The 15,221-nt window shown below is 56.0% G+C and overlaps 1 protein-coding gene across 14 annotated transcripts in view; it reads left to right on the top strand.

Annotated features, from left to right (window-relative positions):
* The first annotated feature begins 6,701 nt into the window (after positions 1-6,701).
* CROCC (ciliary rootlet coiled-coil, rootletin) overlaps positions 6,702-15,221 on the top strand; it is a 43,947-nt gene continuing 35,427 nt past the window's right edge. For 7 of the 14 annotated variants that reach the window (XR_010411079.1, XR_010411078.1, XM_064589865.1 and 4 more), the window contains exons 1-2: positions 6,710-10,728; positions 11,949-12,103. Coding sequence is in view for 11 of the 14 variants with exons in the window: in XM_064589865.1 (XP_064445935.1) it covers positions 10,341-10,728; positions 11,949-12,103 (543 nt within the window). In the remaining 3 variants the exon portion in view is untranslated. Of the gene's footprint in view, positions 10,729-11,948; positions 12,104-15,221 lie in introns of all 14 variants that reach the window. The other 7 variants (XM_064589864.1, XM_064589861.1, XM_064589857.1 and 4 more) reach the window with 5 other exon arrangements.

Here is a 15,221-nt window from a genome sequence, read left to right as displayed (position 1 = left end):
TACAGCAATAGATGACTAAGACAAGAAGTGAGCAAAGTGTGTTGGAAGTGGGAGTCTCAGAGAAAAGCATCTGGACAGATTCAAGGCCTTTGTGGCCTTGGCAGCTGACTTCACATGCTCCTTTGGGCCTTGTTGACAGCTGTTGCTTGGTGACGCTTACTACGTGCTAGGCACTGTTCCATGCACTTGGCATAAAACTCGTTTCGCCATCACATCAGCCCTACAAGGAGGTACTCACCCGTTTTACAAACGATGAGACTGAAGCAGTGAGATTAGATAGTTTGCCCGAAGTCACGTGGCTGCTAAATGCTGGGTTAAGAGCTGGGTTAGAACCCCGGGCGTCTGGCTCCAGCATCCGTGCTTTTTATCAGGTGGATCTGCGCAACCAGGGCTGCCTCTAGGGCTGGCTCAGAAGACCTGGTTAATCCGTGGAAGTTCCCATTCTCCTAGTAGATCAAGAAAGCCACAATATGACAGGTATCAAATGACAGGCCAAGGGTGGGGCTTTGCCTCCTGGGTGATCAGAAGCCACTGCCATGCATCACGGCACATAGTAGGCTCTCAGTAGCTGTTGATTTCTCTGAGCAGAGAGTGATGGGAGGATGCCATGCTCTGTGGGCAGAATGGACCAGAGTTGGGAGAAGGCCAGTTTTTCCTTACTGCAGCTTGAACATAGATGTTTTAATGTTTTCTTCCAGATTACAGATGTAACGCAGGTACGAAAACAAAACCACAAAGGATATTAGCAATCATCCCAAGCATTCCTTGGTTTGTAGGAACATGGGCCCACATCTGCCTCTGTCTTCATGTGGGTTTCTCCTTGTGTCTCTGTGTGTGTCCTCTCCCTTTCTTGTAAGGACACCCTGCACTGGATTTAGGGCCTTAGGTGTATCGGTGGACCTTAAACCCAGGACGATTTTATCTCAAAATTCTTAATTATATCTACAAAGGCCCTATATCCAAATAAGGTCACATTCACAGGTATTAGGGGTTGGGATTTGAACGTATCTTTTGGGGGGACACAATTCAACTCGCCACAGTCTACCCACTCCAAGGTCCGTCAGTAGGGGATGGGTTATATAAATTTAGATACATCCATATAGTGGAATACTAGATTTTTTGGGGAAAATGGAATGAAAAAGCTCTTTATAGGGGCGCTTGGGTGGCTCAGTTGGTTAAGCTTTTGCCTTCAGCTCAGGTCATGATCCCGGATCCCTGAGATCAAGCCCCGCCTGCTTCTCCCTCTCCCTGACTCTCCCCTCCACTTGTTTTCTCTCTCAAATAAATCTTTTTTTTTTCTTAAACTCTTTATATAGAGGTAAGGAAGTATCGCTGAGCTATATGAAGGGCAGGCAGGAAGGTACAGAATAAGGTGTAGATAGAATATGCTATTTTGCATAAATGGGAAGGAAAGCTACTTTATGTGCATAAAATGTCTCTGGAAAGGTACACACGAAATAGCACCCCACAAGGTGCCTGCAGGTGAGAACTGGGTGCCTGGGAGACAAAGATGCTAGACACCAGGAGATACTTTTACTTGATAACTTTCTGTTTGAATCTGAACCATGTAAATGTACCACCTTTTCAAAGAAAGAAAGAAAATCTACATTTAAAAGGTCATCTGTCATATCAACACACAAACATATGGAGCAGGGTGAGCATTTTAGTGTCTTTTCATCTTACTATATATAAGCAGTAAATAAATTGGTTTTTTTTTTTTTTTTTTACAAATATGGGCTTAGTGTTCTGAAACACTTCACTTAACAACTTACAACCATTTCTCCAGGCATTGAATGTTCTCTAACATTTGGAATGACTTCATGGTTTTTCATTAAACGAACCACCCAAAATTATATATGCTATTGCTGGACCTTTCAGTCTTCCCAATTTTTTTTGCTATTCAAGTTGGACCTTATAGAAAGACTTTGCAAGTCACCCTTAAGATATCCAATGAATCCAGTTAATCAGAACACGCCCCGTCCTCTAAGCCTCCTGGTTAATGTGGTTTTACAGATGGTGGGCAGAGTCCAACCCAGCCTAGCACCCAGATTTGGCAGGTATTTGGCCCTAGCAACCCTGGGGTGGGGATTCCAGTCACTTGTTTTCCAGTTACCTGAGCTACAGATTTAGAACCCTCTGCAGTGAGCAGGTGAGCCCCTGGTGCGACTCGCTTTGGGTGGCTGGTCTTGGGGTCGCTGGGCTGAGCACCATCTAGTTATGGGGCAGGGTGACCAGTGGGCAACAGTTCTGGGGACTCAGATGACCCACTGGTCAAGCTGAGCTGGGAACACAGCCTCGTCACAGAGAGGGGGGTCAGAGGCTTCCCGAGGAAGCCTGGGGTACATATGGGACTCCCCTGCAGCAGGGTCCTGTGGGCTCTGGGGTAAGAGGGTCAGGAGAGAGCCGCTGTGTTTGCTGTCCCTTCCAAAGTCTCGCATCAGGGAGCGTAGTATAGAGAGGAAAGAAGCGGGGGATTGAAAGCCAAAGAACTCCCTGCTGCGTATCCTTGGGTAAATGACTGTACCTCTCCGAGTCTCGGTTTCCTCATCCATAAAATAGAAATAATCCTAGAACCTGCTTCACAGCCTAGATCCTGTTTCACAGTGTTCAGAGGGGATTGAGCATAGCATGAGAAAATGGAAGCCGCGGCAGCCCCCACAGTGTGGCACGCGGCCGGTGGAGGCCGCCTTCGAGGTCCAGGTGCTGGTAACCAAGGGACCCCTGGTGGAGGCAACAGGCAGGTCTGCTGGTGGGAGGGACAGGGATGGGGGCCTGAGCCCGGACCCTGCTGCTGGGAGGAGCACTCTGGAGTGAGGGCTCTGCAGGGACACGCAGAATCAGCAGTGGGCTGATGAGGCCATGAGCCTGTTAGGGCCTGGGTAGGGACCCAGCAAGTCTGGGGGCTCCAGAAAGGGTGACACAGACCTGGGCCATGCTGGGGGACCTGGGGGCCAGCTGTGCTTCCTGGAAGACATCAGTCAGCCCTCCCTTGTGCCCTTCTCCTCCCAACCTCACAGCTCCACCTCCCCATCCCCAAACCCCAGGGATTGACCCAAACCTTTCTTGACTCGAAGCCCTGGCCCAGGCCACAGCCTCGCCTGCACCATCCCAGGGTGTCCGGGCTTGAAGGCCACACCGGCAGCCTCGAGAGCCATTTCTCAGATGTAAGACCCAGGCTCTTCTTTGACAAATAGAAAACTCCCACTCACCCCCTCCTACCCACCTATGGCTGTTTTCCAAATAAAAAATCATAAAATTAGGGGCGCCTGGGTGGCTCAGTCGGTTAAGCTACTGCCTTCAGCTCAGGTCCTGATCTCAGGGTCCTGGGATCGAGCCCCCAGTGGGGCTCCCTGCTCAGTGCAGAGCCTGCTTCTCCCTCTGCCTCTGCCGCTCCCCCTGCTTGTGCTCTCTCTGTCAAATAAATAAATAAAATCTTAAAAAAAATCATAAAATTAAACATGCTGTTTCAAACCAAGCACACCCCTCTCTCTGCCCGAGAGATTCAGAGCCGCCTCCCCCTTTGGAAATGGATGATTTGAGTCAATGCTTTGGAGAACAGAGGGAGATTGAGGCGCAGTGGGCGGATAGAAGCTAGCTTACTGTTGCAATAGAAATGACAGATCACGGTTTAGTTTCGAAAGCATGGTTTCCTCGGAGTGCCTGGCTGGCTCAGTCTGTGAAGCTTGAGACTCTTGATTCCGGGTTTGTGAGTTTGGGCCTCACTCTGGGTGCAGAGATGACAAAAACAACAACAAAAAGCACGGTTTCCTCTATGGTCTGATCCCTATCCCATTTGGGCAAGGCAATGAGTTTGAGAGAAAGAGTGGGTAGCAGATGGGGTTCCGCCATTTCACAGATGAGCAAACTGAGGCCAGAGCGCCTCAGGCTAGATTGCAGGGCAAGCAGGAAAACTTTCTCCCGCGGGTGGCAGTCATCGAAGCCTCAGTACTGTTACGGTGGGCTCCGAAGGCGCGGGCAGGAATGGCCCCTCAGTCTGGCTGCCGAGGGGCGGAGGCCAGAGCTTGAGTTTTAGACCTTCGAGGCCGGGCCAGGGAACACAGGCGAGACCACAGCGGGACTGTGCAGCTGAGCGTGGGCATTTCCCCTCATGCAAAAGGAGCGAATAATCCCTGTTTGCTGGGTTGTCCGGAGCAGCAAACGAGGCCGTGTTGGAAAAGCCCTCAACCCAGTACCCGCCACCAGTAAGCGCTCAACAGCTTGGGAGCGGCGGGCCCAGGGACGCGACGCTCCCTTCACCCCCGGCTACGCGGGAAGCGGGAGGGGCGGCGCTGGCCCCGCCCCCAAGGCAGCCCCGCCTCCGCCCCGCCCAGGACGCGCCTCCATCATCTGTCCCCGCCCCCCGTTCACGCCCCGCCCGCCCCGCCCGTGCGGCGGCGGCGGCGGCGGAGGCGGCGGCGGCGGCGCGCGAAGGTAGGAGGTGGCGGTCGCGCGCTCCGGCGGGCGGAGGCCGCGGGGCTGAGGCGGCGGCGCGCGCGGGCGGGAAGGCGGGCGCGCGCCAGGGGGCGGGCCGGAGCCGCCGTCCCCCGGCCCTGGGGAAACCCTGTGCCCTCGCCGCGTCCCCGCACCCCCGGGTCTGCGGGCGTCCTGCCTGCCCCCCGCTCCAGACCCTGCCCCGACTCTCGCGGGCTGCGGGCCGGGCGCGGCGGGGGCCTGGCGGGCCCGGCGGCCTGAGGCCCCGACGGGGGCCCCCGTGGCGGGTCCCCTCGTCCCGCCGGCTGGGCCGCCGCGGGAGGCCCTTCCCCACCGTCGCCACAAACAGCAGCTCCCGCGCTGCGGCTTCCTGTGGGCCCGACACCGTCCTTGCAGTCCTCGCGCGGGAAGGCATTTCGCCCTCGCTGCGACCCGATGGAGTGCAGAGTAGCCCCATTTTACCGATGGGGAAACTGAAGCCCAGAGTGGTCAATTGAGTGGCCAAAGATGGCACAGCCTGTGCAGGGATTTGGGCCCTCCTCGGGTTTCTCAACATGGGGCCTACGGTTGGCATTTTGAATGGTCTCCGTTGTGATTTTTACGCAAACCCGAGAGGACTGTGGTCTGGGCCGATGTCTGCTCCCATGGTGGCCAGTCTCCCCAGCTCCCCCTGGGACTGGGACTTGTCTGGGGGATTGGGACACTGTGGGGCAGGGTCCATCAGGGTACCTTCTGTCTGTTTTCATCTGAGATTTCCTCTTTTCCTTAGCTGGGCTCAGAGCAGGTGCTTCATAAATAAACAAGTCCTGTGTTAGGAGCAGACCGAGGCTAAGGCCAGGCTGGGCTCCTTAGTTAGGAGCAGGGTTCAGAAAAGACCTCAGGAGTCAGAACGCCTGGATCTTGAAGCTTTGCCTGACTTAGCTCCTCCTCTCCCCAGGCTTTCTCTCAAGCCCTGGAGATGAGGGCCAGCCCTTGGACACTAGGCAGCCTTCCCACTCAGGGGTCCGCTGTGGGGGATGCTGTCAGGTTTTTACCCTGAGCTCCTGGGATGTTCCCTGGGGGTCCTTCTGGGATCCCAGTCTGTGGGTGACATCATTTATGGCCAGGACTTGCCCAATGTGACGCCCACTAAAGCTCAGGGGAATTGTTTCTTTTTCTTTAATTTCTTTCATTTATTTCCTATATTATTCCTATATTATTACTTGTCTCTTAGCATTCATTCATTCAACAGCTGTTTATGGAGCGCTGGCTGTGGAGACAGCATTGAACAAGGCCAACTTGGTCCCTGTCCTTGGAGGAGAAAGAGAACATACATGTTACAGAAAACAGAGTATGACTATGGGCAGGGACCACTTTATATGTGCTGCTGAAGCGAGCACTGGGCAGGGACCACTTTAGTTGGGAGGTCAGGATTAGCTCCCTTAGAAGATGATATTTTTGAGTCAAGATCTGGTTGACAAGCAGGAATCAGCCATGCAAAAGCAGGAAGAGCATTGCAGGCAGAGAAAGTGGCAGGTGCAAAGGTCCTGAGGTGGGAGCGTGCCTGATGTGTTTTGATGAGCATCAAGGCCAGCATGGCTAGGGTGGCATGAGCAAGGGGAGGGAGGAAAGGGGATGATGAGGTGGGAGAAGTGGACTGGGGCCAGACTGGGCAAGCCTTGTATGCTGTGGCCAGACTTTGAATTTTGTTATTTTATTTTGAGGGTGATAGGAAGAGTGTGTGTGTGTGTGTGTGTGTGTGTGTGTGTGTGGTGGGGGGGAGCATTGAGCAGAAGAGGGATGTGATCTCCATTGCATGAGAATAGACTGGAACTGAGGGACAAGAGTGGAAGCAGGGAGACCTATGAAGAGCCATCTCAGCAGTGCAGGCAAAAGACGGCAGCAGCTTATATAATACACATCCGAGACCCACGGTGGTGCTTGGCACACAGTAAGCACTACATAGTGGTAGCCATTGCTGTTATTGCTCAAAACTTTGGAACCAGGCATGCCTGGGTCTCACATGTGGCTCTAGCTCTTCATGCTGGGTAATTTTGAGCAAGTTATTTAACTTCGCTGGGCCTTAGTGTTTTCATCTGTAAAGTGGGTAGAACACTATTGGCATCACAGAGCTATCAAGAAGGTTAAAACAGGGCGCCTGGGTGGCTCAGTCGGTTAAGCGACTGCCTTCGGCTCAGGTCATGATCCTGGAGTCCCGGGATCGAGTCCCGCATCGGGCTCCCTGCTCAGCGGGGAGTCTGCTTCTCCCTCTGACCCTCCCCCTTCTCATGTGCTCTCTCTCATTCTCTCTCTCTCAAATAAATAAATAAAATCTTAAAAAAAAAAAGAAGGTTAAAACAGACAAGGTACAGATGCAAAGTTATGGGCAGAGGGCTGGGCTCATGGTTGGTGCAGTGTTTTTGTTCTAATTTCTGGTCAGCAGTAGGAGAATAAAGGTGTAAGTGGGTAAGAACACGGGTGTTTTTGAAACGCATGAGTAATCTCCGAGGGACTTTTTGGCTGGTTCCTGCCGCTAGATCTGGCAAACTGCAGGCTTGGAGGGTGGGCAAAGGCCAAGCAGGCTGGGAGGGTGGGCCAGAGCCCAGCAGGAATGGGAGGGAGCAAGTGCAAAGAGTGTCTCCTCTGTATTTATTCGCCAAACAATGGCTGAGGTACACTACTGGGTACCAGGCACAAGGTTCTAGAATGGGTACTGGGAAGAGCCAATAATAGTAGTGGTAGTAATGATGACACTTAGTAAGAGCCAACACTTACACACTCCTTAATAGCATGTAATCATTTTTTTTTTAAAGATGTTATTTATTTATTTGACAGAGAGAGACACAGAGAGAGAGGGAACACAAGCAGGGGAAGTGGGAGAGGGAGAAGCAGGCTTCCCGCAGAGCAGGGAGCCCGATGCGGGGCTCGATCCCAGGACCCTGGGACCATGACCCGAGCCGAAGGCAGACGCCCAACGACTGAGCCACCCAGGCGGCCCAAGGGAGTCCCATTTCTTAAGAAGAATTGGAAATATGTTTTGGGGGAACACGTAGCAGTCTCTGCCACACCACATCCAAGCACACAGCTAAGCAGAGATCACCTTATTGAATCCTCATGACAGAAACAGTCACCATTATCATCTCATTTTACAGATGAGGAAACTGAGGCTCAGAGAGGTGAAGTCACTGGCCCAGGTCACACAGCTGGTAGGGAGGCATAGTCAAGACTGGAGTTGGATGCTGAAGCTATAACGTACAGACTTTTTCTGTGAGGAATTCAATCACTGTTCTGAGATTTGACTGCAGATGTGGCACACACAGGGTTTAGATGTGATTCCTTGGGATCTAGAGAACCCAGTTGGACTCTAGGGGGAGAACTCGGGGCAGAGCCAAGGGTTCTGGCATCCTGCTCCCTTCCCCTGATCCATTAGGGCACTGGCTGGGGGAAGGCACAGAATAGTTCAGTTCAAGCACATCTGGGACCCCCTCGGTGCCAAGCTGGGCAAGCAGGGGTGGAGATCCTGGCCTAGTGGGTGTTTGTGACCTCCCCCCTGCTCTGGTTATGGGTGTGCAGCCTACAGAGGGGACTTCTGGAGGGTGTCTGGAGGTGGGAAAATGAGAGTCCCAGAGTTTTGTAGTGACAGCTCTCTGCCCCTGGCCGAGCTCACTTCTGCCTAAATTTGGCCTTGGTTGCCATGGCAACTTGGTGGCACTTACCTTTTTGGCCTGGTGCCCCGTTTCCTGGCTTTCCATTTGCAGAGCTGATTTCCTAGTTGAGGTGAGGGGTGCAGCCTGACTGATGTGCGTTTATGTAGCACGTGCTGCATTCCTGGGTCTGACCTAGACAGAGGAGTAGAGTCTTAGAGGGAAAATGCCTGGCCTCGCCTTGGAGCACTTACTGGGGGGCTGCCTGGCCCAAGTAGACTGAGCTCTGGGTTTACCACTTCCCTGGGGCATGTCGCTTTGAATGGGTGAGAACTCTAACCTCTCTAAGCCTTGGTTTTCTCATCTGGAAATGGGTTGTGGTGGGGATTTATTTTTTTTTTGAAAATTTTACGTTTTTATTTTTTTTTTAAAGATTTTATTTATTTATTCATGAGAGAGAGAGAGAGAGAGAGGCAGAGGGAGAAGCAGGCTCCCAAGGAGCAGGGAGCCCGATGCGGGACTCGATCCCAGGACCCTGAGATCATGACCTGAGCCGAAGACAGACGCTTAACCATCTGAGCCACCCAGGTGCCCTGTGGTGGGGATTTAATGAGATAATGCAAGTATGCCTCCTCCGGGACATGGCACTTAGAGGAGCCACAGGAAGCAGGACTGATGCTAATGGGAACAGGAACAGCAGCTGCGGTCTGCTCATCGCTCACTCCGAGCCCGCTGGGGTTCAAACCCCCTTACACCTTTCAACCCACTGGATCCTCAGTGACTCTGTGTGGTAGGGGCTCTCAGTCACATTCTAGAGATGAGGAACTGAGGCTCAGAGAGGTACCTAGTCCAAGGTCAGACTGCTGAGGAGCGAGGAGTGCTGGGACAGGGAAGGAGATAAACAGTTCCATGCGCGCTGGGACTCCCATGTGACCGCAGGTGATGCGGCTCAGTCCAGAGTTTCAGGCCTAACTGCTCCAGGCCCGCCTCATTGCTGCAGGGCAAGGAACCATGAGAGGTGGTGGGTGGACCTCTGGCCCTGGGGTACAGGGACTGTCCATTTGGATTTTTCAACTGAGTGAAGTCGATATTTATCGAATGCTCACTATGAACCTGACACTGAGTCACATGCTCTTTGTGCCCACGCGGTTTTTGGTTTAATCTCCCAGACAACTCCATGAGATGGGTGCCAGTTACTATCCGCATCTTACAAGGAGACAATGAGGTTCAGAGAGGCAAAGTTGCTTTCTCAGAAGCACACAGCCTGTGTGTGTGGTGGGGAGTGGGGGTGAGGGGATGACGGGATTCAGATGGCTTGGTGTGGGCGATTCCACAGCCTGCGATCTTGGCCCTGAACCTGTTGTGGGAAAGATGTCATCCCAGCACCCTGGGAATACAGGTTTAGCAAATCACGTGGCCGCCATCTGGGTCACCAAAGAAGGTCTAAGACTGGCCTTTCCCGCCTCCTGATACTGACCCCACCCCCTAGGCTTGGAGGGCTCTAGGACCCAGCAGCTGGGGAGGGTGGACAGTGTGTGTGTGTGTGGGGGGGAGAGTTGTGGGGGGGGTCCTCAGCTCCAGGGCCCTCCTCCTCCCTCTCTCCATCCTTTCCCTTTCTCCCTACCTCCTCCCCTCCTTCGTCCCCTCCCCCTCTTCATCCCTCCTCTTCCCTCTTCCCTCCCCTCCTCTCCTTCCCCGACCCCTCCCCCTCCCTCAGCCCCTCCCTCCTCGGTGGTCACATGGGGGCACCACCGGATTTAAGCCTAATCTGCCCTGTGCTCAGCACAGCGGTCTGGCTGTGGGATGGGTGAGCTGAGCTGGTCTGTGGGGCCCTGGAGAAGGGCCTGGAGGGGGGTGCCCACAGCTTGCGCCCCATGAGTTTGGGGCTGGAGGGACCGTTGGAGGACCAGCCAGCACTGGAGACCGTTATCCAGGTGGGTCCTGAGGCCTGAGCCCACCCTGTCCAGGGCAGGGGAGCGTGGGTCTAGCAGGAGTGGATGAGTGGTAGGTGCATCTTGGGGTCATGGGGTGGGAGAGGTGGGTTTGGGGTGCACAGGGGCCCCAGCTTGCAGCTCCCAGCCAAACTGGGGGGTAGAGCGGGTGCTCAGGGCTCAACTGCTATGGCTCCCTTATCCCTGTGCTCCGTGGGGAAAAGGGGATCCCTCCTCCCAGATTTAAGGGTTGAGGTGACCTCTGCTAGCACAGTGGAATCCCCATCCATGTAGGGCTGGAGCTGGACTGGAGCCCCCGACACTGTGCTGCCTGGATGGGGTTTGTGAGTGGGCCATGCGGTTTGGTTCACTTCTCTGGTCCTTGGTGGGGCCTCCTTCCTGGGGCAGGGGGCACATAGAGAGCCTTCCCATGGGGCTGTTTGCCATTCTAACTCCCAGGCTTCCCTCCGTTTGGCATTTCCTGAGGGTCTCCTGGGCACCCACATCTTGGGCCGCAGGACTTTTTTCCTCTCCCACGCAGGGGAGCCCAGGGTCCCAGGTCCCCTTCAGAGCCTCTCTCCCCCCGCCCTTCCCCCAGACCCTGGAGAGCAGCGTCCTGAGAGCAGGCCAGGAGAAGGGCCTGAGTGTGCAGGACCCAGCCCAGGACCATCCCAGGACCGCTCGCCTGCCTGCCTGCATCAGAGAGATTGTTACCCGCAACCTCTCCCAGCCTGAGAGCCAAGGTGCTACTCTTCTTTCACCTTCTACAGACACTGCCTGCGCCTCACCCCTCCTCTTATCCCCCTTTCCCGCGGTCAATGGTAATAGTGACTCACCGTGAGGCAGGCACAACCCTGTGATGGAGAGACCCATTTTACAGATGAGGAAATGAAGGCTCAGAGGTATATTTGCTCAGAGTTGTTCCCCATATGGTGCTGCTAGACAGTGGGGATGAGCACCCCGTTTGGCAGCCCGCAGCAAAGACTTAGACCCAGACACCACATTCTCTCCCAGGGACAGTGTGAGCTGCCTGAACCAGAGATTACAGGGGGAGGGCAGCTCAGCTTAGCTCAGCACTTTGCAGAAGTCCGAGGGGTGGTACTGACCATTCCCTGCCCAGGCAGAGAGGCTGATGGGCCCCTGTTCCTCCTGGTGGGTGGCATGCACAGCCTCATATGCGGTTTGAGAGCCTGGGAAGGGTGTACACCGTCGTAGCTGGTGTATTTGTAGCTCTCCTTCGTGGTGTTTCTGGTGCTCTGGCCACAGTCCTTGTCCAAGCTCAACCTCCTTGGAAGGACCAGGGATATTGGGGCCCCTAGGAGCCCCAGGCAGCGAGAGAATTAGAGAGCCCTCACCTCAGGCTGGAAGAGCCTAAAGGCCTGTGGTGTGTGTCCAGTTGTCCTGGGATGGGAGGGGAGCCCACAGGATGGGGGGACACTTCTACTTCTCCCTTTGGCCTTTTTTCCCCTCCTCCTCTTCCTCCTCCCTCTTCCTCTTCCTCCTCCTCCTCCCAACATGACCCATATTATCTTAAGCCCTGGCTTCAGAAGTTACATGTTAAGTGAGGCCTCCCTGCTCTCCTGGTCGGGTCTCGTTACCCGTTCCACTCATTTCCAGATCAGCAAAACTGAGGCCCAGAGACGAGTAACAGTTGGAGAATGAAGGAGCTAGAACTCAGGTCTAGTCCCTGCCTCCTAGACCGAGCCTCCTTCCCGCACGTTCTGGGCCTGCTGGGGCCACCCTTCCGCTCTGGTTGTGTCCACTCTGAGTCTAGCTCTAGGCCCATCTCTCTGCCCCCAGCCCCCCCCCCCCCCCCCCCGTTCTTCAGCTCTATGTGTGCTCTGTTGCTGCGTCCCCGCTCAGGGGCCCGGGCCCCCTTCCCGCCTCCAGTGATGGATGTCGTGGGAGCGTGCCCCCCTGCACCCCGCGGGAAGCCAACCTCGTGTCTGCTGTCCCTCTCCAGCCCCGCTGCCGGCCACAGAGATGGCATCCATGCTGTCACTGCAGGAGGAAAACCAGCTGCTGCAGCAGGAGCTGTCCCGCGTGGAGGACCTGTTGGCCCAGAGCCGTGCGGAGCGTGATGAGCTGGCCATCAAGTACAACGCGGTCAGCGAGAGGGTGGGTGCTGCCTCAGGGCCAGGGTGCTCCCCTGAGGCGAGGGCTGGGAGACAGCCGGGCCGGGCCCGGGCACTGGGCTGAAGGTGGGCCCGCAGTCAGGCTGGCCTGGGTGCCGACCGTGGCCCTGCCGGCGTGAGTGGCCTTGAGCAAAACACTGTGCCCTCCCAGTCTGTTTTCTGTCGCGGGCATGCTAATATGATGTGGGCTTGGGAGGAGTCAACGAGCTGACCGAATGAAGTGCCTCTCACCAGGGTATTTCACTCCTATCTGTCCCACGCCTGCTTGGGGTGGGGACAGAGAGTAAGACCCTTAGAGGCCCCTGCCACCCCTCGAGTGTCTGGCCATCTCTCTGTGCTCCCGTGTATGTGGGTCTTGGGGTCCGGCCAGCGGCGGCCGGACACTGAGGCAGGCAGGCTGGAGTAGGCACGGGCAGCCGCAGACCTGCAGCCACTCCGCACGGGGGTGAGGCCTCGCCAAGGAAGGAGGGAGAAGCCAGGCCAGCCTCCAAGTCCAGACAGGACTCACATTCCCCGAGCACCGTGCTGCAGGCTTGTGGGGACCCCAGGGCCTGGGCCAGGACTGCACTGTCTCCTTTGGGGCTCCAGGCTTGTGAGAGGGGACGCTAGGGAGTGGATGGTGGCTGGCAGTTGGTGGGAGAGTTGCCCGAGGGAGGGAGTGTCTAGATGGGAGATGTGTGGGTGGTAACAGTTATCCCAGTAACTACTGTTTATTGAGGCCTTCCTATGGGCCCGGCGCTTGCTCGGTGCATCACATTTGCTGCCCCAAGGTTGAGACCATTATGATGCTCATTTAACAGAGGGGATAGCAGGCTCCGAGAGGGACGGCACCGGGCTTGGGGTCACACAGCCGGTGGAGGCTCGTGAAGGCTCAGGCTCTCGACCCCCAGCCCAGGGCTGTGCATTGCCGTTTTGTTTTCTGGGTGTGCTGGGAGTTCTGGGGGGGGGCAGTTGGAAAGCTGGAAGGACCTCGGACATGAGCCTCTGGATGTAACAAATGGGAGACTGAAGCCCAGAGCTGGAAGCTGGCCCAGAGCTTCCCGTGCGCTAGGCAGAGCCAGGTTAGCCGAGGATCCCTGGGCTGGGCCTGTCACGCAGGGGCTTGCCTACTCGGTGGGGAAGAGGGGCATGCATTTATGTGGGTGGTTGCAGGGTGTGCCATTGTCCTGCTATTGGCTCGCCTGGATAGGCCCCCGACTTGTTGAGACTTGCAGAGGAGCAGCGCCGGGGGGGGGGGCCTGGGGTGGCCCCTAGTGCTGGGGACAGTGCAGAGCTAGTTTTCCCAGGTTTGCAGGAGGTATGGAGAGTGGGCTGGCCCGAATCTCCTGTTCTTGGGGGTGACGGGGACTTGAGCCAGCCCTCCTCCAGTTTAGCCCCCTCTCATCTTTTGGCCACTGGCACAGTGCCAGGCCTCCGGGGGCTGTCTCTTAAATGCCAGCTTCTGACTGACAGTGAAGCTGGCGTGGCTCCCCCCCAGCTGGTGGGGGAAGAGAACGAGAGGTGGGAGGTGGCAGGTTTCTTTTCTGCTAAGACACAGCTGCTGAGGCTAGGGCTGCAGCAGGCCAAAGGCTGGTTGGGGCAGGGAGGGGGTTGCTGCATTAGTCTAGAAGATTCCCTCATGTGGCTGGGAAGGCCCCTGAATAGCATGTAGAGGGAGCCGGGTGTTTCACTTTTCTCAGTGTGAGGTGGTGTGAGTGAGGCCCCCCACCTACAGGCAGGTTTGGATGAGAGTGACCTCCAGGCCTGTCCTGGGGCGTGGGCTCCCGAACATCAGAGCCTGGAGATCACCTTATTACAGATGGGGAAGCAGGCCCAGAGCAGGGCTTGATAGGCCCCAAGGTCAGTGGTGGAGCTGGGTTAAGGCTGGGTTAAGGCCACAGGGCTCTGTGGCCCTGTGACACTCTGTCCCTGCTGCCCACTTGTTCCCATGGTGCAGGTGGCAGGGCCGGCCCGCGTGGCCATAACTGTTACATGTGGGCTGTTTGGAGACCCATCAGTGAGATTGTTCTGACCCTTGCAACCCCACGGCATCCCTGGGAAAAAGAAGTGGAGGAGCGGTCAGGATCTGTGTCCTGTTGACTGCATGTAGGGAAACTGAGGCGGGGGCTCCCCATGGCCACCTCCCAGGTCAGAAGGAGAACCCAGGCCCCCCATCTTCCTGTCCCTGAAGAGCAGGTGTTGGGCGAGGCAGCTGGGAATGGGAAGAAAAGGAAGGCAGGCCACGCCCCCTGGGCTCCACAGGCCAGACCCCCTGGGCTCCCCCAGTGTCCATGGCAACCTGGACCGAGTGAATGAATGGCGGGTAGTAGGGCAGCGGTTGCTAGGGGAGACAGTAAACTTCTTTCATCCTCAGCTTGGTGACCCGCCTCTTTGCCTTTTGAATTACAAGTTAAACTGAAAGGCTGTTTTGTGAGGGGAGAAGTTTGTGCAAAGGGGCAAGGTGTGGCCGGGAGAGGCCGGGCCTGGCTGTGAGCACTGCAGAAGCCTGTAGGGCACCCAACGACTGCCTGAACCCCCCTAAATCACAGCAGCAAATAGCACCTGCTTCACACAGATGTGCAAAGCACACAGGGCAGGGGCCCCGATCAGACCCCACCCGGACACACACAGATGTCACATGGAAACACAAGTCCCCCATAGTGATACACTCCGATTCATGGAGCAGACACAGCATAAGTGCCCCCCACAGCCAGATGCCACACAGTCCCCCCCCCCCCCCCATTCACAGCACATACTGCCCAGACGCACAGCCACACCACCGAGCTACCCCATCCTGCAGACTCGGGGACACACACAGCCAGACAGAGGTATGCTGCATGCCTGCACATTGCAGAGAGTGGCTGAGATGCATGCTGCAGACACACGTGGAGCCCAGACACTCTCCCCAGCCCTGCCCACTTACAGGTCTGCACGCAGACATAAGAACACATGAACGGGGCACCTGGGGGGCTCAGTCGTTAAGCCTCTGCCTTCGGCTCAGGTCATGATCCCGGGGTCCTGGGATCGAGCCCCACATCGGGCTCCCTGCTCCCTGCTCAGCGGGAAGCCTGCTTCTCCCTCTCCCCGCTTGTGCTCTTTCTCACTATCTCTGTATTGCTCTC

The sequence above is a fragment of the Mirounga angustirostris genome, unplaced genomic scaffold, assembly GCF_029215605.1.
Source record: "Mirounga angustirostris isolate CCGP_5_RB_7025 unplaced genomic scaffold, mMirAng1.0.hap1 SCAF_4, whole genome shotgun sequence".
NCBI lineage: Eukaryota > Metazoa > Chordata > Mammalia > Carnivora > Phocidae > Mirounga > Mirounga angustirostris.
This window is presented reverse-complemented; position numbering and strand designations above follow the sequence as displayed.